The following is a 23,675-nucleotide window of genomic DNA, read 5'->3' on the forward strand; positions in this document are numbered from 1 at the left end:
ACATTCGCTCTTCCCTAAAAACAACCGGCACAGCAGAGAGGCGTGGCTACAGTCGGAGCCAAAATGGCGACTACAAGGCATGAGTTTCTCACTCGGCACTGATTCATCGAAACGTTCGTAAGCTAAGCTAGGTGGCTACTAGCGCAACAAGGAACTACTCAGACAGGCAGAGATCTGCAAGTGGGGGGCAGTTGAATATGGCTGAACTTGACCAGCACGAAGGAGAGCAGGTATCGTGTTTAAGACTGATATAACACAGTTCGGATGTTACACTGTTTAACTATTTATTTCTGTGGACGTCTATAAGACGTGTCTAACTTAGAGGAACTCTGTTTTGACCACAGGACCTCGAAAAGAAGATTGAGGACACGAGACAGAGATTCAAGAACGAGTTTCTCCAAGGTTACACACATCATCCTTGTGGATAAGATTATCTTGAAATGCTCATTTGGCTTCAGTAGCATGCTTGAATGTTGTCATTTTGCCGTTAACTCAAATGTGACGGTTTAACCGTTCACTTACTGCGACCTTACGTCATGTTGACCAACATGATCAGAATCCAAATAAGCCACACCAGACAACTAGTTAAAAGAGCTATGTAATGTATTTTCACATATTGAGACTCATTGCAGCGTATTAATATATTGTTATGGCCTTCAGGTGGTTGACAGTGCCTCACTACAGTGTCAGCCCAGCAGGACTTTAAAGTAGTAGGGTACAATAAAACATGAACTTTGTATTAAACAATAAGTGATGCATTGCATCAGATTTGGGCAAAACGGACATTTTGTCACTGGGCAGGTACGTGGAACATTAAAATGATTTAGAATAGGTCATAAAGTGAGTTCTTAACAGTTGTAGAAAGTGAAAGGGTGTGGATGTGAATGCCATGTATTTCAGTTTTTGTGATGATACATCTTGTGTTTACAGATTCAACTGATAAATATGACTCCCGAGATGTGGAGAGGCTTCAAACAGACGATTCTCTGGTGGAGGGCTACATCACATGGAGACTCTATGTTGTCGATGATGCCTTAAAAATGATAGATGAGAGTCTTCAGTGGAGAAAAGAGTTTGGTGTGAATGGTAAGAAGTCATGCTGAACATTTGTAATATGACAATTTCACATTACCTGTAATTTAGTCTGTTTTGGTCGTAGTACTAGATGGTACAATATCCGAGTACTATATCGCAATACTAAAAGTATATTTTGTTTTGATTTTTAATTATTTTTTATTGTATTTAAAAATGTTTCTTTATATAACATTTAAACAACCACAATAACTAAGGGGTTGAAGTGTAAGAATATCCAAAAGTTGACTGGCATCTGGGAACCTGAAGCAGCAGCCTCAGTGTTAGCCACCATGACCCTCTTCATACTGCTTTTTGTTGTGGGTGTGCGTAGGTGTGCAGACATCTCTAAATAATGAACATTTAATATTGTCAGAAATAGTGTACAAGCAGCTGATAACAGAATAAAAAGAAAATTAAAAAAGCAATCACAACTTCATAAATACCCAGAATTAAAACAATACACAACAACAGATGTTTACATTAGCATATTAAGTTGTGTGTCAGATAGCAACCCACACATCACTGGTTGACTTTGTGTTGCTCTGGGTTGAATCCACACAGAGTGTCATTGTGTGTTAAACACCCATATCTCTATGCATAGACTGACCCTGAGAAAACAGCCACCTCTGTTTTGGTTTTCTGAGGAATTAGTCTTGATTGTTTACTGTTGATTTGTCTTTCATTCAGCAAAATATAATTTATCTCACAGTTGCTTTAGGTCTGTGACGGTTCTCAGACATCCAGGTCATGGTCGTCTTTAAGTGCCAAAAACAAAGACAACTGGATCTCTGTCAGGTTCTTGTAAATGTTTCACCTCTTATCCAAAAGACTTCTTCAGTTCGGACTTTGGTGTGGGAGTCCCTAGGTTTTTCCACCCTTGGTGGCAGTTTAGGGTCATTAACTTTAGTTAGTTTCATTAGTTGTTTTGTGAATTTGGCATATTTACATCTTTAGAATTCAGGGGAGTTGTATTTGTATTATTGTTTATTAGCTCAAAACTGTGTGAAGCTGTGTACCTTAAAAATGATATCTACCCTTGTGCAACACATGCTTGAAGAACATCAGTTAACTATGTAATGTCTGCCTCTATTTTCAGATCTTACTGAGAGCTCCATCCCTAGGTGGATGTTTGAGACGGGTGCTGTTTACCTCCATGGCTATGACAAAGAGGGCAACAAGCTCTGTATGTACATTTTTTGTTTTTTTTTAAACAAACTTACTTCAGACAACCAACCAAACCAAAGAAAATAGATATCAAGTGTTTGGGTATCTAAAATTTTGTTTCTTGTGTTTAGTTTGGTTTAAAGTCAAGCTACATGTCAAGGATACAAAAACAATTCTTGACAAGAAGAAGTATGTTGCCTTCTGGTTGGAGCGGTATGCAAATAGAGAACCTGGGATGCCACTAACCGTTGTATTTGACATGAGTGAGTCTGGCCTCAGCAATATAGTAAGTCCATAATGCTGTTTTTTCAGTGGTGGTGGGGTATAAAAATGTAATTGTATGATTTCAACTTTTTTTCTTTTAAAACACATTTATTGTTATTTAATGTTTTATTTGAGTTCTTCAACCATATTTTAATTTCCATTTAATTCACTTCACTCTTATACACGTATATTTTTAATAAACGATAATGTCGTTCCTGTGATAGAAATGCTGTTAAGTGTCCTTATATCTCTTGCAGTTTTAGCTGTGAACTTGCAGGGACTGATAACCCTTAAAGGTTTTGCTCTTTAGAGATTAAAGTAACCTTTAAATCCAATTGGTCAATTCGAGTGGGTTGCCTAATCCGTAAACTCACTGTGTCACAGGCGTTAGCTCCTTGATGGCATTTTCTGTCAGAGAGAATTTGCTTGGCTCTGCTCTCTCCTGCAGAAGTGACTCAATTAGATAAAAATAAACCAAGGTAGGAAGGATGAAGAGCGTCGCAACCCAAATATGAAATGAATAGATTAGAAGATCAGTATTGAAAGCAGCCGTATTGAGGCTTGTTGAACCACAGTAGGAGCTAGAGTAAGAGCTCCCAGTATGATCTCATTAATGCTCAGGAGTAAGGCTCCTGCATAGCAACAAGGCTTCTAGTCAATTATGAAGCCCAGTCAGGATATAAGGGCTGCCTCTGTTGACACATTGGCTTTTGGTCTTATATAGCAGTCAAAACATTTATCATATTGGACTTTAAAGCATAGCAGAAACATTCACCTATCTATCCACTTTCTTAATGTGATGAATGCTATCTCTCAGCTGTGATAAGATATTGATTATGTTGATTTAATTCTGTTTTGATCAGAAGGGTATTTCTTTTTTTAGGTAGTTAAATCATATACTTAAAACAATACTGCAGCATATCATCTGTTTTGTTAATAGTGACCATCAAAATAAAAGTGGAAAACAAGCCAAATGATATTCTCAAGTTGTTTACCGAAAATATTATTCAGTCCTAAAGCAGCGGTCACGCAAAGGCTGTTATCTATTTTCTTTTTGTGTGAAGTAGGTCACGTCACATCTCGTGTCTGTTAGGTGGGAAAAGGTGCTGAAAATCCATAAAGCCTCTTTTTGAACTCTTCTGTTTTGTTGTACTTTTTAAATCACTGTCTCCCCCTCTGTTTTTCAGGACATGGAGTTTGTGAAGTATGTTATTAATTGCTTCAAAGTATACTATCCAAAGTTTTTGTGTAAGTAATAAATGTTATAAAAACACAATACAATTAACATTTATCCAGTATGTTACATTTACTTATAGTCATTTTCAGTTATGTTTAAGTCAAACCAATGATATTAAATTGTCTTCACTCACCATTTCAGCCAAAATGATCATTGTGGATATGCCTTGGATCATGAATGGTAAGACTGAGTCTGTCCTCTCAAACACTCCATACAAATGTGTATGTTTTATGTCCATTGGTAACCTATCTATTCATATGTCAAACATTATTTTATTTCAGCTGCATGGAAGATTGTGAGGTCGTGGCTGGGCCCCGAGGCAATCAGCAAACTGAAATTTGCATCCAGATCTGAGGTCCAGACATTTATTGGCCCCGAGTACCTGCCACTCCACATGGGTGGAACGGTATGTAGTTCCTCGAAGTAGTCATGAGTCTGGTAATATTTAATGTAGAAATGGAATGATTTAAAGACCCACTTTTGTTACATTGAGTACTTTTTATGCTGCACTGACTTTGTAATATTGACTGAACTTATCTGACATCACCCCAGGATCCCTTCAAGTATAGCTACCCACCTCTTCCTGATGATGACTTCCAAACACCCATCTGTGAAAATGGGCCCATTGTTAGTGAGGATGACACGGAGAGCAAAGAGGGTGAAATGGAGAGCAAAGATGCGCTTGAGTCCAGTTTCAACTCTGAGATTGCAGTGAAGCCCAAGAAGGTACATTTTCTTTCCTTTATTAAATCTCATGCCACATCCTACTATTACTAGCAGCTTTCAGAAATTAGATGCATTAAAAAAATTAATTATTTATTTTCAACACAACATAGAGTAGGACTGTTTCCTGTGTGTTGTGTATCCGCTTTGGTAGGACACATGTGGGTTCTTTACATGAGTTCATTGTCATCTGGATATGTATGAAAAGTGGACGTGAGCAAGTATTGCTGATGTCAAAACAATTACAGTTGGTTGCAGTTACACTTATGTGTGGCATAAGCTGAGACTGATTGAGCCGAGAGCCATTCTGATTCTGGGCATTTCTTGCAGTGGTGTCCTCCTTAAATTAGATGTCGTATGGTCAAAGATTCCTTGTGTGCTCTCTTTCCTAATTTTTTTTAAATTGAGCCCGTGATTACACCATATAATCAGGCCGCTCTGTCAAGACAACTGTGAATTAAGTGGCAAGCAGTGTCTGGATTTGATAGACGTTAAGCTCTTGCTCATTGTCTGTGTGAAGGTGACTCCAAATGTCTTTGGTTGCAATTAAACTCTGCCAGCAAAACCCATGCACCACAGTCAGCACACTGCTCCCCTCATCTTCCCAGCTTCTCATATGATCCACAGAGCTTGTCAAGTCTGTTACTTAAGCTTTTCCCTGCTCTTGCTGGATTTCTGTTTCCCCCTCAGGAGATACAGGATTCATCTTTGCAGCACCCATTGCCTCCTGTTCACTCTGATGTCTATGAATTGCACCTACTTTGCAGTAGAAATGTAGCTAATGTCACATATTCTCTTCCATACTAGAGCAACCCTCACTTCATAATCTATTTGGCTTATTTTCTAGCTAGGAGCATGCAAAAGAAGCCTGCATGTATATAGATGGCTGGTATTAAAGAAGTCATCTCAGGATATGCCTATTACACATCTTGTCTTCAACCATCGGTATGAATTATATTTGGATTATTGGGGTTTACTATTGAAGCTTTTATTTACAAATATTTTGCCCTTTCCTATCAGAGAATCACAAACTTGGATTTAAACCATATTTAATGTGAGGATTAATAAATATCAAGTCTATAGAACTAAAATTCCTTCTACAGTAAACACCTAGCAGTACTGTGTCACCCATTGAGCCTCCTAATCCCTAACAAACAAATGGTGTTCTTCAACAAATAACATAATGGTCATGCACAAGAGATTTAAAAAACGACAAAGTAGAGGCATGTAAATCTGTCATTTAGCCTGAACAATACTGTACAGTCACACATTTCAGGTTTGCCAAGGTTCTTATTGTCATATAATATAAATACAGTATCACTTCACACCATTTCTGGCACCTGTTTGGTCACAGTAGGGTTGCGCTTGCCCTGCATAACCACAGAGAAAAGGGGCAAAGCTCTATATTGGAGCAAAAGGATTAATTTCATCTCCAGACACTAAACCTTTGTATAACTGTATTATAACGAGCGCTACAGTTCCCTGAGGTGTCAGGCTATATATCAACACTTCTGAGTCAGCTCTGGGGAGGAGGAGGAGGAGGAGGAAGAACATCTTGAAAGTCCACACACACACACTGAGCGAGGTATAATGTATTGTAAGTAATTGTATTATTAATCCTGAATACAAGTAAATGGGTTGTTGAGGAATAACCAAGGCGAGGTAATAGCAGTAATCAGCAGTCTTTTCTATAAACTGTAACTTTGAATGGTGAATCATATAGCATTAAAAACAACATAGGTTTGGCCATATGCCTGTTTATTCAACACTTTTCTGTAATCTACTAGCTAAGACCATCATAGTAACTTAACAAACATGCACATAGTTTTTCAGTGATTCGATGAGATGAGCGAGATTAGCTCATAGCCTTTGCTGTGATTAAACCTCTGTAATAACTTGCCAGCCAGTCTTCACGTCAAGCCCTGCTCCTGAGCTGATCCCATTTTCTCAGAAAAACAAGAGACTCTCTGCCTTCACCACCACGACCACCCATCCTGACCTGAATTCTTCTTCGGTTCCAGGCAGCACTGTGCTAAAAATGTGATGGCTCCAGAAAGCTAATTGCCTCTCTCTCTGTTTTGAAACAAGGGCTGGAGGTGGTAAGGCAGTGTAGGATCACACCCACACAAGGCGCTTTGTGTCCGGATGATTTCTACAGGCTGGAAAGGCAGGTGCACTCACATGTTTCAAACCTTTTTGTGAGTGCACCTCCCTCGCAGTCGACTGATGTCCTCGCCAACCCTTTGACATTTGTCATTCCTTGACCTATGCTGGACTTAATATTTGAATTTCATCCTCTAAACTAAACATGTTTTTAAAAACCACAAAAGACAAAGATGTCTTAACAAAGGATATAGGCTAAATGATGGATAGCCTACATCTTACACACTAGTGTGTAAATACTGAACCAAGTGAAGAACTCATTTCAGTTGAATTATAGCTGAAATGGGCAGAAAGCTCATCACTACTACCGTTAACATTTCTTTTATTATTTCAGATTCTAACTAAACTACCAAGATAATTACTGTTAGATTACAGTAGACTACTTTAGCACTAAACCATGCTTGCCTTTGAGGCAAGTTTTTAATAAAAGCCCTCCTGTGCCTTATTTACTAACACTGGTGATCCTGGAGATTGCTTATCACGTAGACAACTGGGGGTTGTGACTTTTTATTTTAATTATGTATTTATTCCGAATAAATCAACACTCCTCATTGTGAGCATTTCATTTCTCTAACATTTCATATAGAATGATGACATTTTTTTTGTTCTTTTTGTCTTTCCATTTTGCAAAATGCTTAGAAACTATTAAGACATTATCTAACTGTAGATGTGTTTATTATGGTCTTTTTTTATTGCATTGTACTTGATTGTGCTTTTTAATTAATTGTGTTTTTCAGTGTTAATTGATTTTGCTCTTTGTTAATCAATAATGTAATCTTGTGTAAACATTTGACAATAATGGCACTATTGTTTGTCTTACCAATTTGTGTAAAACAATCTAGTATTTCAAGGTTTATTTTTTTTACAATTTGAACTTGATTTTACTTGTTTTTTTTCCCACTTGCATCATCACGTAATTGTGTTAAGCTTGCTCTTTAAAATGACAAATAAATAGAGACATTTCATCATCGGCTGATTATCTCCTGATGTCTTTATTGTGGCAGCTGCAGTATGACCTTCAGCCATAAAATTTAGATGACATGTTTTGTTACTTATCACTTACATAACATGCACTTCTCAGTCTACAGTCCACTTCCCTTTGACCCCCCCCCCTTTGCCCTTCTTCCCTCCATTCTACTCATGATCTTGCATGTGATTACACACGGGTTGCCGTCCTCAATGTGAAAGCATCAATATTCCCAAATCACCAACTTTACCCATGAGAAAAAACACTAATACAGAGGTTTCTCAATTTCTGTTTCCTTAGATGATATACGGTCATGTGGTCTGCCTGCAGATGATCTGGGGCAAGGTTTACAGAAGTTGTGCTGAAGTGATGGTTTATCCATGACCTTTGACCTGGTTGAAATACTTTCGACCAAGGTTATTTTTGTCAGAAGTCATGAGTCTGCGGTTTATTTTGTTCTGCATTTTCGAATGAACATGCTGCCTGTTGTAAAAATCACGTGGGTCAAGGAAAAAGAAAAAAAAAACCATTTTTTGGAGAAAGAACTTATTTTATTGACACATTATACCATTATATCCCATGAATTGCTGATTAATCATTCTATATGACAGTCAAGGGCTTCAATAACTGATGACTTTTGCTGGATGGTTTTCATAAAAGGAACTAAATAAGGGTCATGTGATTACACTGATAGTATACAGTTTCTAATCAAGGGGTCTTTGTTGTTTCAGGTGAATTTCCTGGATGACAATGTGAAGGCAGAGGAAAATGATAAAGGAGACAGTGCTAGGACCAAAGGAGCTAGAAAGCCACTGACCACCTTTAAAGGCCCATTGCTGGATGTTAGGTATGTCACCCTGCTCATATCTCCATCTTATCTTTGACTCATCTATCTGTTACCTAAAACTTATCATGGCCATGTTCTATGTAGAGAAGTAAAGAAAATAATTTCTTCAGCTTCCTAAAGCTTTATTGATGCCAAAAATGAATAGAACCTCTCAAAACAAGGCACATTTCAAATGTGAGCCTTCAAATTAACGTGCCTAAATGAAACTGAAAAGGTCTTTTCAAAACCCTGGAGCGCAGATGACACTGATAGACGGAACTGTGAATACTCTTTGAGGTACAATAACAACTGCTACCTTTGGCTTTCTGTTCATTAAGCTTGGAGAAATATGATTCTGGGGATGAAAACTCACTATGGATCGCATTTTTTTTATGGCTGACCAGACAAATTAACTCCATCACTGCTATTAGATTGTTTGTGTTTGAGATACAAAAAGGCTTGAAGCCAGGATGACTAGTTAATACAGGAACTGAGGGTTTATTCACTCAACAGGAATCATTCTTTGTTCCCAGCAATGGTACAAGACACCTCAAAGCTTGTTTAGGTGATGCACGGTGGCTGACTTTACACCAAATCTCTATAAATGTGCAGTACATATAGACTTAATATAAACTTGCAAGTGAATGCATGTGCGTGTTAAAGCCACTCGCAATAAGACTTTTAAATTGCCTTGTACATATCGACTAAGGTGTTCTCTTTGTGTATCGGCTTAAAGCAGAAAGTCATTATTGATGTGTTTGTCCCTTTATAGCTCAATTGATCTGGTCACACGCTGGCTGGAATTAAGGATGCTACCAATCAATTGTTCATTAAGTAGAAATGAGCTGGTGGTGTTAATTTTTAATGGTGCCACGGTAATCAGCGAGAGGTTCTAGCCAATGATCAACTTCAAAAGCAGTGTAACGCAGAGGAGGGATCACAGACACGATGTGTTTGGATCTTGGGCTACATCGAATCCATACAGTGTGTGAAGTTACTGCTCATCTTCATGACTAATATATGTTGGAGTCTTTTTTCTGTGTAAAGTAAAAGCTTTGATGTGAGAACTTTGACAGCTGTGGGCTGTGAATAATACTGATAAACAGATTTAAATGAGCCTTAAATACAATTATGTTTCTGAGCTGTGTTAGCCTTAATTCAAGGCTGGGGGCTTTTAAAGGGAGTAGTGGGCTTTGATCTCATGTTCGCCAAAGGTTTCCAGAGTTAGAATACTCCCGCTGAGCTCCAGTAAATGACAGACGCTAAAGACTCTAAAGCTGTTTTATCGGAGAAAAGAACACATACGGACATGAAAAACAAAAATGAAGCATAACTAAATTGCATCATAAAGAACTTTTGGACATATATAAGACATCCATTTACCAGTTTATGTTTGTCAAAGCGCTCAGTGTTTACAAAAACTGACTGAATCGATTACACATGACTCATAGCCAATTATAAATGTTCATTCAGGGCGTCAAGTTTGTGAGACACAAAAGGATTCTAGAGTTTAAGACGACGAAGAATTTTATGTTTTGCATTAATTTATTGAATTAATGAAATGTATTCCCCATCTATAGATATTAAAAGCCAATAGGTTGATGGGTAATGATGTTCTGTATTGGGAGGATGTAGAGCAGCCGGTCTGCTTACATGCACATACTGTTTGTCTTGCATAAAACAAACGACAGGGATAAGTGCACTGCCAGATAATTACAACTGCACGTCACAAACAGCATGGACACGTATCGTCTAATTTGGTCTTCGTGCTTCAGCACAGATAGTTTACAGGTGTTTAAGCTCTTTCTCGGTCCGTTACTGATGCACACCGTGTCCGCTGCTGTCACCCAGTCATATACACGTCTACATACTGCTGGCAAAGTCTTTGAGAGTTTTATTGATATTTCCCTTGCCCCTCCCCTCTTAAAGGAAGCTCAGCTGGGTTTTACTGAACTTAAGTACACAAGTAATCAGCAAACCACATTATGTGAACTCAGGTCAGCACTATCATCAAGCATAACACTCTCACTCACTCCACATGTAGGGTCGTGGGGGATGCTGGAGCCAATACAAGGTGGCATAGGGTGGAAGGCAGGGTGTGCCCTGGACGGGTCTCCAGTCCATTGCAAGGCAAACATAAAGAGACAAACAACCACCCACTCTCACATTCACACCTATGGCACACAGAGAGAACATGCTCATTCCACAGAGGAAGGCAACAGTGCCATCTACTATACTGTTGCGTGACCCCAATCAATGCCACATAGATGCTGTGCAAATCAATTACCTGTTGAAGTGATTAATCAAAGATGCGTGGTTTTTGCACTCCATTCTGATCATTTAATTGGTGTTAAATCAAACTGCCACAACGCATCCACCAGCACTTCCAGATAATGAATTGTAAGAGTTTTTTACACTTCAGTGTAATTATTGTGTAAGAAAAAGAACCAGAGAATCCTGCAAGTACGTCGTCCTCTATTTAAGACTCGCTAAGGTTCTTATTTTAGGTGATGTGCAGAAGGAAAAGCAACAGGTCCCTGAATGATAGTAGCCCACACAGACGGCAGGGCACATAAATCACAGTAGGCATATTTGTATCCATAAGCTGTATAAAACAGAGACACGTGTTGCTACTTAAGTGGGAGTTCTGGAGTGCACACATAGACGTTTTATGGCACAGAATTACTGTGATGTGCTCAAGACCAACATCTCTGCAATTCTATCCATTTCCTGTGACAGTATTTTTTTTCTTCTTTTTCTTTTCTTTTTTCAGCCCTGCGGAGGAGCTCAGCTTTGGTTCGGGAGAGACTGAGAAGAAATGTCTCATTATCCTGGACAATGTGACCAAAAATCAAGTGGCCTTCAAGGTGGGTGTGAAGACACTCGCATGCTTGTGCCAACTCGGGCACTCGTTAGCGAAGGATGTCTGGGTTGACACAATGATTGCTGCGAATATAAAATAATGATAATTATATGATGCCATTGTTTGATTCTGCTAATTGAACTGGAATGTGGAATGTGGATGAGTAATTGTCAGTGGAATCTTTTGTGAAGATATTCACTTTAAGAGTGAGGATTTTATTGTATTCATTGTCATTATACTGAATTCCTCTTTGGTTTTGTATTGATGTCAACTTGACCTGTGTGTGACCTATCTCGTGGACTTTATTAGTAAATTAACTCGTCGATCAAAAGATTTCTTCAAGGTGAATGTGGTGTTTCTGCAGGTACGGACCACAGCACCTGAGAAGTACAGAGTGAAGCCCAGTAGCAGCTGTTGTGAGCCTGGAGCATCAGTGGACATAGTGGTGTCCTTACATGGAGGTACTTTGCTTGTTTTCAAATGCAGAACCAAAGCATATGTTACTCTCTCAAAGTGAGAGGCTGAAAACAAACTATCAGACGACACAGGAAATACTGTTTGAGAAAAAATATTTTGAGGCCTTTGAGCTCTAACGTGTTAGCTGCATGTTATTCTCCACGTTGCTCAAAAGAAGCAGCACTTGAGTGTTGTTGTTTTTTTTGCTGTAGATTTTGCTGTGGTGCTTCTTTTCAATACTCCAGCTCGAACACTTCTTCATGTAGACCCTCGGTTTTTGAAGCAGCTGCTTTAGTTGGTTTGCAGCTTAAATCCTTCTCTCATATTTACTGAATAAATATTGGTTTATTTGTATTTTGCATTCAAAGCTACTTTTTTTAATCACAAAAAGTAGGCTATTCATCAAGCATTTAAAGCAGCAACAACGTCTCTCTTAATTTGCAGGATCTCAGGCCTCACCACAGGACAGATTTTTGGTCATGGCTGCTGAGATGGACAATGCCGGATCACAAGAACTTGCACAGTTCTGGAAAGAAGTACCAAAAGCCAAGATCATGGAACACAGGTACACACACCTCTGTATTTAAACCCGATGGTGATGTCTTCTTTGTGTACAGTTGTTATCACAGTTGTGACGGTGGACTCCTCATGAATCAATATACTGTAATGTTCCCACAGATTACGTTGCCATGTTCTGCAGAGCATTAAAACAACAGCGGGATCTCTCAGGGACAGTCCTTTGGATACAGGGACCAGCGGGCAGACTGAATTAGACACAGTGGTGAGTTGGGTCTGTTTAAAGGGGAAACCTAGTACTTGGGTGGGCATGCATCATCCTCAATCTCATCTGAAATGCACCAATAAGAAAGACATGTTAAAGTTAAATTCCAGTGTGTAAGGTTTATTGACATCTAATGTTGAGACTGCAGAGTGTAGTGAGCAGAGGACTCGTCCTCTCACCTTCTCTTTACCAAGCCTGTGAAGAAACTACAGTGGTCTTACAAGACAGCATGTTGTTCTTCTTTAATTGCGTAGTAAACTTCCTCTTCAAAATGCAAAACACACACTGTGGCTGGTGTGGGCTGCATTCTAACGCTATGAAAACCAAATTATTTTTTATTTAAAAGTGAATATAGACTCATGCAAACGTACTTATGGCTATTGAATTCAATTTCTGTCCCCTAAGTGTTACAGACTGGACCTTTAATATATTTTAAATGTGCTCTCATTTTTTTTTATTTTGTTAAAGCTAGTGTGGTAGTTTCTTCTTGCTTCCAAATTTTATGCTAAGCAAAGCTAATTGTCTTCTCGCTCCAGGTTCCTGTGTTTCCAAAACTATTCCTTTATTGTCCTAAACAACTCTTAATAGCCTGACGTGTGTCTATGATGAGTGAAAAGAAACAGTGAGTCATGTGGGGATTGTTTTGTTTCTGTTTCCCGCACCAGCTCATGCGAATGATGGCCTACAACTCACGGCTGGAGCAGAAGCTGAACACGAGTCTGTGGCTGCAGAAGGTTCTCACTGGGCTCGTGCTGGTCCTCGTGGTGCTGAACCTGCTGTGTCTCCACCTGCTGAGCGCGACCCAGCAGCCGTCTTGACGTGCCACGTCTCCCTCTGCCTGCATCAGTCGACAGCAGACACAGATGTTTCCAGCGGGGCCACAGCTGACCACCTGAGGGACGGTCATCATTCACGGCCTCCCTACAGCCTGCTGTCATAGAGGAGGAGGAGGAGTGCTGACGTTAGGGACATGTGAGTCGTCACTGAGCTTTTAACTGAAGAGACTGTACTTGTCTCTTTACTAAGTACTTGACTGTTTCTGTAACAGAGACACTGTTGTCAGTGATATCTGAGTGATATCTATAATTCATGTATTTTTTTAAAAAAACGATCATGTAAAGATAAATGGCTATTTATTGCGCTATTTAGGAAATATTAGTTATTTTTTGGATCACAATGTACAATTTTTACATTAAATAAATCGACAGAATATATAAAATAAACTTTTTTTCCAACTTATTTCTTTTCACAGTTTGATTTTCTTCTTATGTAAATAAGTAAACGTGTAGCAGAAAACCGAGCGTTTACACATTTTGAAGTTTTTGCTAGCGGTATCTAATTGAAAACACTGTCGTGTATGACCTACGTAACTAAACTTTGCCGCACTCAGACCAAGGAGCCACAGGGGATCTTGATCGTCAATGTCTCCACCGTCTCCTACATTTGTTTTAATTACCCCGACTCTTGCAAACTAAAAATACCAAAGCAATTACTGGCGAGTACAAGGATGTGGCTCAACTCAGTCGTAGCTTAGTGGGAAGGCACTGATATCTATAACAAGATCCAGCCCACAGCAATCAGGACACGAGCAGCCGCAAAAGGAGGACTGATTACAGTTTTGTTATTAGTTGCACAGAAGGGCTGGCTGCTGCATTTGTTGCTTGTTTTCTGTAGTAGGTGGTGACTGCTCGCACTGAAAGGATGATTAGAAAGATTTGTATAATGAGTAAACTAATCCTACGCTGAACTTGATTTTAAACGGTGCATATTCTCGTGGTCACCCTCCCCACTTTGTAGTAAACCCCTCCATTAAAAGCTGCTTGTAGAAGGAAAAGGATCATTTCAAAGAAAAAAGTCTGCATTGGCTGTAAACCGTGCACATGTGTGTTTCACTTAAACCCTCGGTAAGAAAGGCATTTTGCACTATTTGGGCAGTAAGTGCCTGTGAACTGAAAGAGGACGAGGGTTAATGGAGTGTTTTTCTCTAGAGACTGAAAGTAAAAGCTTTTGGTATCACACGGAGGTGGGTGGATTTATAAGTGCATGTGAGAGCGACTCAGAAATCCTGACTGAACCTGGACGGTTGTTCAGATACACAAGATCGGCTGAAGTGGAAAATTATTTCAGCAGTCATGTGACTGTCATTTCCAGACAGACTTGTCTCACCTGATTGTCAAGGTGTGTGGCTAATTACTGGCAGTACCACCTCTGTATCTTTTTACCAGCCGCCTCTGGAGTTAGAAGCTCCTCCACAGTATTGATTTAACATTACACACCAGTTAAATCGAAGCGTGGCTCAACGTGAGGCTGCCCCCCCCTGCACTCGTGCGATGTTTGAGGGGACAATGATTTAGTTTAAGTGGCAAATTGGGACGGGCAGATCGATGGGAAGTTAATGAGTGCTGCATTTAACAAGAAGGGTGCCCGCGAGTTGAGCAACTGTTGTTTTGTCACCGTGGAGAGGACGTTTATGTCCACAGTGAACTGCTCACAGTCCTTTTCATCATTTCTCTTAATGACAGATTGGAATCGATGCTTATAACACAGCAGTCGTGACATGAATGAATTCCAGTAACTGTGGAGTAGTATAAAAAAATCATTATCTGTAAGTGTATATTATATTCTCCATGCCCTAGAAATGTTCCATCTTCTGTGAACCAGGCTTTTCTTTCTTTCTTTCTTTTTTTTGCTTACTGTCCCTGTGGAGTGAGTTTATCGACAGAATCTGCAGAGGTCAGAGGTCAGTGAGTCCTTTATAAATGTTAGTTCATACATTAATCTTGACAGCTGACGGGCTGCTCTAATCTTTGAGGAGAAAAAAAAGATGTTGTCTCTCCTCAACATCTTTTTTCTTAAATAAGAAGAGTACCGTGTTAAAATTAGAAGCTAATGGATGCATGATTCTCCACTTAAGCATCTGCAAAGCTTTATGTATATACATTTGTGGTCTACTTCGAATTCCCATTGTATTCAGTGTTCATGTGTGGTTTTTATTTTGCTGTGCTTGTTTTTGAAAATATAATCTAGACTCTTGGGACACAGCTATTTTCTTCTCAGAACTATTTGAATGGTGTCTCAATATAGCCCTTGCGCAACCACAAACATGTTAGACTCTTTGTTTTGTTTTTTTCCTCTCCGGACACAATATGCAACACTGTCTTAAATGTACATGTCACACTAACCCAAGTCGACTAATTGTATCATCGTTTACAGAAAACATGAACAGAAAGAGAACAAAAGAAGAAGTTGAAGGTTTTTATTTTGGTTCCTTTTGCACCATAGGTTCTGTTTATCCAGTCAAAAGGTCTTGAGTTATTGAGAAAAAGTCTCCAACGTATCATGGTAATAATGGTTTGAGTCACCGTTGCGGTCATTTTATTTCCGTGAATCTGTGCTCTCAGATAAATGGAGGAAAAAATTCCAGGAAATCTTCAGGGGGATTTTATTACCACATCATACAAGTCCAAATAAAAACAGCAGTGTGAAATGCATCCCTACAAACACACATTCAGTGTCAATGTCACAGAAAACAATAGTAGATTAATATAATCACAGTATATTGAGGTCAAAAAAACAAACATTTATTGGATCTTTTGAGCTCGTATTCAATGATCAAATGTTGCTCCATGTAAAAGCAGAGACTGGTCGTACTCTGTCATAACGGAGAATGAGCCATGTTGTCGTCATCTCATCTCAGTAAAGTTGTGCAAGTCTGCCCCCTGTGGATGTTGACCAGAATTGCTGTGATTTTGAGGTAGAGGATGCTGACAGAGGTTTGACTGATAGAGAAGATGGTGTTTCAGTTCTGTGGGGAGGGGAAGGTCATGAATCCCCTCCAGCCTTTGTTTGCCCATCGTTTTCCTGATGTTCAGTCTGCACAGCTGCATTAGAGGTGACACTTCTGGGGCCGCACGTCAGGAACCATGACAGAAAGATGTTTAGATTATGAGCGACTGGCACCAGCCCAATGTAAAGACGATGAAAACCTCTAGTCTCCTGTGAGATTTTGAATACCTCCTGATTGTCTCAGCAGTCTCTCTGCCAGGCTTTTGGGAGGTGCGAGGTCCTGTGCCCGTTTCCCCTCCAGGTTCCTAAGGGAGCGATCGGCCCCGTGGTCAAGCAGGAGAGACACCAGCTCGGGGTTGGACAGGCGTGCGGCGATGTGCAGGGGCAAATCACCAGACACGCTGTTGTTCACATTAGCACCTGAGGGAGAGAGGAGACTAATGAGGTACGATGTCCTCACGTTACATAACTGGTGAGGAGCCTCTCTGACTGTGAAATTAATGCTTTTCTTCACCGTCGGCACAGAGAACACACACACACAGTAACAGTATGGCTATAGTGTGGTTTTTAACCTGAAGGTAGTATTATGGTCTTTCTTTTCAAGTTGTTTTTGTTGGATTTTAAGCAAATAAAGATGGATGCATAGGGTGGACTTCAGAGGTGGTCACAATATTGCAAATGTTCCCACTCCCAGAAAGGAATAACAAAAAAAACACGCACACACATTATAATATCACGGCAATATAACTGCTATAATGTATGTATTACGGTCTAATCTTATTTTTAGTGCAGCTTAGAAATAAAAATGGTAATAGTGTGGTAATAAAAATTTAGTTTCATAGTAATATATATTTTCAAAAGTAATATGATTTTTCTCTAGTTACATCAGAAGTCACCTTCAATTTTATTTCAGTTGAGATGTCGGAAAACAAACGTGGAAGCTTTTGTTCCTGCTCATTCAGAGTATAGACAATTCATTCATTCATTCATTCATTCATTCATTCATTCATTCATCTTCTACTAAGGGTCGCTGGTGCCAGTACACCCTGGACAGGTTGCCAGTCCATCACAGGGCCACATATAGAGAAAACTCACGCACACACGGGGGACTCCATGCAGAAAGGCCCTAGTTCCGACTGGGTCACAAACCCAGGTATAGACAATTTATATTAATATATATATTCTTTCTTTTTAGCCTGTTGTGTCTTTCTGTGGGTGGTACTGTACGGGCTGGGGGAGAACAATATTTCGTTTTTTCTGTATGTATATAATAATGTATAATAAATGACAATAAAGAAATCTTTAGGGTGTCCAACATTTGGAAGGGCAGGGCACCTACTATGCACCAGTACGCTTAAGTGCGACCTGGGGCCAACGGCACTTCATGTTTCTACCTCTAGAGGGTGCTTCAGCATGCATCTTGTGACTCTTTGGACCAACCTGACTGAATGTGTCTAACATTCATACATGTTTTGATGGTAGGAAGAAACCAGAGAGTCCTGAGGAAACCCACGCAGGCACGAGGAGAAAGAACATGAAATCTCCACACAGAGATGTTACATAACTAAAGGTGTCTAGGTTAAAAAATCTGTTCAGTCGTACAAATTCGGTGTTAAAAAAGTACACCATTTTTCTCATGAGAAGTGCAATATTTGTCTAAATGTACTGTATTGTCTGCGAAGTTAGATTTCTGGCAAGAATCAAAATCATGGCAGCAGTTCCAGAAATAACACTCTCTCTGAGCACAACCACACCTTGAACCACTTTTCAAATGATTAGGTAACAAGCCTCCACCTGGAAACACTAAACAATGAAAGCATCAATTGACCGCTTTAATAATCTATTCATCTGTACATTATTTGTAAATGTATTCATTTGTTTTGTCTACAAACTGAAATCATTCAGTTTATTGCCCCAGGAGCAAATAAACTAGGACATATTCACATTCAAGACGTGTTTCTCTTGTCAAAATAGTAATTATTAATCAATAAAGTCTTACTGGAATGGGTAAATGTACTTTTACTTGTTTAAGTATTATTTGTAGTAAAGACAGATTTGTGCTGTGACTTCTTTCACCACTGGATGCAGTGTGAGTTCTTGTCTGATACACATTATTCTGAATCGTGTTCTCAGTTGCTGTGGTCAGGTTTCCCCCAACCTAACATGTACAGGTGAGAGGTCAGAGTTCAGAGCTTTCTTACCGAGCTGGAGCAGTTTCCTCGCCACACTCAGGTGCTGATTAGAGCACGCAACATGGAGAGGGGAGCCCGACTGATCAATCTGCTGATCCACGTCCGCGCCGTGCTGGACGAGAGGCCCGATGCAGTCTGGGTGACCTTGACAGATTCACGGCAATCACCACAAAGAGAGATGAGGCACTTGAAGAGGAGCTGCTTTGAAAGTCTGCTTGTATTTGACAAGATACAAACGTTTCACTTCAAATATATATATATATACTGTGTTTCAAAGAGAGTGTGTGTGTTTCTTTTGACGTTGTAGCATTCTTGTGGATTATACTGGATCAGCGTTTATCATCAGTGTGTGCAGAGGAATGTGACCCTAACCTTTGGCTGCAGCTCTGTGGATTGGAGAGCTGGTATAACTCGTCCCCACAGGAGTCGCTCCGTGCTGAAGGAGTAATGACACGCAGGTCACGTGGCCTCGGGCGCAGGCTTCTGTCAGAGGAGTTTGTCCGTCCACAGTTGAGCTGTTTAACTGATAACGGGGAGAAGAGGTGTCAGATTAAGTCGTATCGATACACACGAGACAAACTAAGTAACATTTACATGCACAAAACATAGCAGTAGCAGCATTCCAGCACTTTGGACTTTGTATCTGGAACGTTTTTTGATTGTTAATGTGTTATTGTGCATTCACGGATGAGTCCAAATACTTGCCAGCAGGTTAATCTCTAACCCCAAAAGCACCTTTACAAAGTTAAAGCCAGCAATAATTAATACAGCTGCCCTCGTCTAGACCAAGAGTCTCCAACTTTTAGAATAACAAAAGCCATTTTTGTTCACTCTTCACCCAAATAAAATTAATCTGGATTTGATTTTATGTAGTTTTGATTTTATGTAGTAGGACAGGACTCCATATTTGTACTTCTTCGTGTACGCATTACTTGATTTAAGTGTCAGGAATGGCTTCAATATCACATTTGATGTAGACATTGGATGTTTATTGCCTTTTTCAAAGCTACAAGGAGCCACTGGAGAGAGGCTGAAGAGCCACATGTGGCTCTGGAGCCACAGGTTACAGATCCCTGATCTAAACTATAGAGCAATCACAAAATAAAAAATAAATAAATAAAAAAAGTATAAACAGATGATGACATTTTCCTGACATTTGCCCCGTTTTCCATCAGAAGTTTGGCACAAGCCAGGTGTCCCTGTACACAGGCTCCATGGAGGGGAGAGACCTGGTCCAGGGTGTTCAGGTTTACACAGTTACCCTGAGAACAGAGGACATGGTAGTTTCACCGAAACGGTTTATGTATAAGACAGGTTTGAAATATTAGTCAAAAGATATTATCATCTCATGATCTTTGCTCATAGATTAATACTGAGGAATCCAAACTATGAGGGAAAAACCATTGAATGAGAAGGTGTGTCCAAACTTTGTTTTTATATACTGTATATAAAATGCACTTTATGTTGAAAATCCCACCTGAGTGATGAGTCTTTGCAGAGCCAGGACTCGTCCATTAAAGGCTGCATCATGAATTGGAGACCAGTCTGATTCCACATCTTGGTGAAGACACATAAAACAATGGTCTTGCTCACGAACACACTTTTCAATCCCATAAATAAGGGTTCAACTGACATGGAGAATACATTCCAGCTGCAGCGTGAGCTCCTGCTGCCAGCAGCTACTCACCGCTCATCAAAGGGTTTGACAAAAAAACAGCAGCTCCAGTTTGACATGTTGTGTCTCGCTGAGTCTCTCTGTGACCAGCAGACATGTTTGTGTCCTTGTGTTGTTCCAAAAGTTGTTTTATTGTCTATTTGGTTTTGCCGGATGGGGGGAGTCTGGATCCGAGGCTGAATTAAGTTTTGCTCCTCATCTGTTTTCACTACAACTTGGTGCTGTGATGTCATTTCCTTGCACACAAACATCTTGCCATGCAGGAAGGAGGCTGTTTGAAATTAGCCTTAAGGTCTCAACTGAGGAACGAAAGGCAGGAGCAGATTGGCCTGTGGAGCAGGTCTGTAATTTGAGACTCTACATCCACGCCCATGCAAGTGCGTTGGGGGGGAGGGGAGGAAGCTGTGCTCCTTTAAATATATCATGTTATTGTCTAAAACTCAGTCATCACTCCATATCTTATTTCTTCTTCTTCTTTCTATCTTTTTCTTGATTTAAGATAACATGTTCTTGGTTAGTCTACAAAGAAAATTACTTTTAAATTGACAGGCCTCTAGTTATGTTGATTTTCACCATCAGAATGGTCAGGGTACTAAAGTATAATCTGTATTTGTGACAAAACCAAAAATACGAATATCAAAAACGAAAAAAACGAAAAAAAAACAAATAAATTTTGATTTTGCACATTCCTTGTTTGTTTTTTCTTTCTCATTTATTAATATGACGGTGGACAGACCGGAAGTGGAAGTGGCATGTAACAACCACAAAATTAAAAGTAGCATACTAACTTATTATCATGCAAAATAAAGTTTAAAAAAAAACACTATTATAGGCTACCTTTCTCTTTCTACAGCCATGTATGGTTCACATTTATTTTAGTTAAGTGAAACAGCTGGTTATTTTGGGAGAACATGATACATCATTATTATTATTTTAGCTGAGTGTGTGAATGCACATTTTACATTACCTGCCTAAATAAAAAGCATCTATAAAGTCCCCAACAGAGGTCCCTATCACACACAGTCAAGACTGACAGGGCTTCAAATCACAATAATAGTGTGAATAATCATTGAAAATGAGAACTTCATCTGATGTTTAGCCACAGGGTGGAAGAGGGGTCTAGCTGCAGACCTGCACGGTCAGGACCCTTCGTTGCAGACCTGCACTGTGAGGTCTCCTGCACTGTCAGGGCCGGAAGTTGATTCGAAGCCTTTCAAAATAAAAGCGACCATACCGGAAGCACATATTCAAAATAAAAGCGAGCATACTTGAAGCACGTATTTTTCGTTCCCCATGAGAAGTGTGAAGACGACGAGGTGAGTAACAGTCAAGTGACAACAACTTTGCATCATAAGAAGAAACAGAAACAGTATTGTAAAGTTATATTAATTTGAAAGAATCGGATTTTGGACTTTTGGGTAGTTTTTAGCGTTGTTATCGTATGATAGTGCTCACTTAAATGTGCCATTTTTCTACTCAAAGACCAAGAAAACTGAGTTATATCATATAATTTTTATATAATTTTGTTTTACTTATTACGACATTATTTGCAGTTATTACGTGAAGAGTAGACCTGAGCTGCGATAATTAATTGCTAGGCTGCTACTGCTAATGTGACGTCACTGCTCTACAGCAAACACACGATCACGTCATGTATGTGTGTGTTTTCAAAAAACTGTGAAAGTGTCAAATATGTAATTATATAGTATGACGTCATAGTGTCAAAAACTGTCCAAATATTAACTGTCAAAAATATCCTCGTATAATGTCAACAAAAAGTTAAAATATGAACTGTCTAAAAGTGTCCTAGTATAGTATGTCGTGATAAAAACATGTATATTATTTAGTAAAGTGTCCAATTATAAACTGTCAAACATGTTACACAATGCCCAAATATAGTATAGTCAACAGAAAATGTCACTAGACCATTAAAACTGAATGAGTATCTAGTCTGGCCAGTAGGGGGCAGGTTAAGTAAAAAAAACTATTCAGGAGCAGGGGTTTAGTAGAATTTCAAAATAAAAGTGTCCGTGTTGATATGGACCAATATATAGCTGACAATAAAAGGGTTTTCATGGATTTTCCTCACATTTCTTCACTCATTTACTGCAGTGAGCACATTTGAACACTTTAAAGTGGACACTGCTTTGTCTCATCATGTCCTCTGACTGAACACCTGCAAACAGCTGCAGTTAAAGGCACAGTGTTTTCAATGGCTGGTTTCTGGCAGTGCTGTCACTAAATACATCAGAATCCTCTGTTTAATATTGAGATTTTACAAATGTTTTCAGGATTTTTAAAGTCTTTGTAACGGATCTACAGCTTTGTCGGACCAGGACCAGGACCAGGAGGACCTGGAGGAGGAACAGCGGGGACAGGTGTGTGGTAACTGCAGTTTAGAAATGATCCTCACATTTCTTAGATGTTCTGTTGACGCTCTGTTCACACCTGCTGTTAACATCCGACCTGAGGGATCTGATCACAGGTGTTCAGATTACGCCTGCTAATGCTAATGCTAATGTGACGTCACTGCTCCACATGTAAACACACACACCTTTCATTTCATTTCTCTTCACATATAAATGGTATTGTTTCCTGATTGTTACAGAAAGACAAATAATCCAGGAAATGTTAATAATGTTATTATTTTCTCCATTAATCGGGTATTTGTTTGGGCCAGAAAATGTTTGAAAAATGTTGATCAGTGTTTCTCAAACCTGGAAATGATGATTCTCAAATGTCTAACTTTTCAAAGCCAATATCTGCCCATAACGATAATATCGTGCATCCCGACACATTTCCATGTCAGGTGTAAACTAACAACAAACTATTGTTTTTTAAAGAATGAAATCAAGCTTTCTGATTTTAGAGCTTCTTAAATGGCAACATTTTCTGTTTTCTTTGCTCCATATAAACAAAGAAATCATTCAAACTCAATCATTTTTGCTTTGTGAACAAAAACAACACGTTTGACAACATCATCATTTTCACCTTTAAAAAACACTCACACAATATTTTAGCACATTTTATGGACCAAACCATCACTCTTTCACCTGTGATTTCATCCCCTCGACGTTAGCAGCCTCTATTTAAATGTGTTCACATCATTTTTACATTGTTAACAGGTGAAAACTGTGTGGCAACATTCAATCAATAAATACACCATTAAATAATGACTCAAATGTGTCTCACATTCATTCACATTGGAATTAAATACAAACACGTCTTATTAAATGTGTCATTCATTCAATAACAAATTCAAATTCATGTAAAAAAAAAATATATAGAATTACTTCAATACTATTTAATGACGGCCACACGGTGGTGTAGTGGTTAGCACTCTCGCCTTGCAGCGAGAAGACCCGGGTTTGAGCCCCGGTTGGAACAAGGGCCTTTCTGCATGGAGTTTGCATGTTCTCCCCGTGTGTGCGTGGGTTCTCTCCGGGTTCTCCGGCTTCCTCCCACAGTCCAAAAACATGCAATGTGGGGAATAGGTGAATTGGA

General features: G+C 39.4%; 2 protein-coding genes across 2 annotated transcripts; one reads left to right on the top strand and one right to left on the bottom strand.

Moving 5' to 3' along the window:
- Positions 1 to 22: 22 nt before the first annotated feature.
- mospd2 (motile sperm domain containing 2) lies at positions 23 to 13,741 on the top strand. The gene is made up of 15 exons (XM_044013631.1): positions 23 to 230; positions 345 to 402; positions 931 to 1,086; positions 2,171 to 2,257; positions 2,370 to 2,524; positions 3,690 to 3,750; positions 3,881 to 3,919; positions 4,021 to 4,145; positions 4,292 to 4,465; positions 8,324 to 8,439; positions 11,192 to 11,285; positions 11,646 to 11,742; positions 12,182 to 12,302; positions 12,416 to 12,518; positions 13,184 to 13,741. Exons 1-15 carry the CDS (start codon positions 198 to 200, stop codon positions 13,334 to 13,336), a joined length of 1,572 nt encoding a protein of 523 aa, XP_043869566.1. The 5' UTR covers positions 23 to 197; the 3' UTR covers positions 13,337 to 13,741.
- Positions 13,742 to 15,759: 2,018 nt separating this feature from the next.
- Positions 15,760 to 20,343, bottom strand: LOC122783231 (ankyrin repeat and SOCS box protein 9-like). Its single transcript, XM_044047933.1, has 7 exons — positions 20,184 to 20,343; positions 19,974 to 20,053; positions 19,651 to 19,758; positions 18,869 to 19,019; positions 18,506 to 18,640; positions 16,533 to 16,724; positions 15,760 to 16,419 (listed from the first exon to the last, which is right to left on the bottom strand). The coding sequence occupies exons 1-7, from the start codon at positions 20,266 to 20,268 to the stop codon at positions 16,202 to 16,204; spliced, it is 969 nt and encodes a 322-aa protein (XP_043903868.1). The 5' UTR covers positions 20,269 to 20,343; the 3' UTR covers positions 15,760 to 16,201.
- Between the last annotated feature and the right edge of the window lie 3,332 nt (positions 20,344 to 23,675).

Source organism: Solea senegalensis, linkage group LG2 (assembly GCF_019176455.1).
Source record: "Solea senegalensis isolate Sse05_10M linkage group LG2, IFAPA_SoseM_1, whole genome shotgun sequence".
NCBI lineage: Eukaryota > Metazoa > Chordata > Actinopteri > Pleuronectiformes > Soleidae > Solea > Solea senegalensis.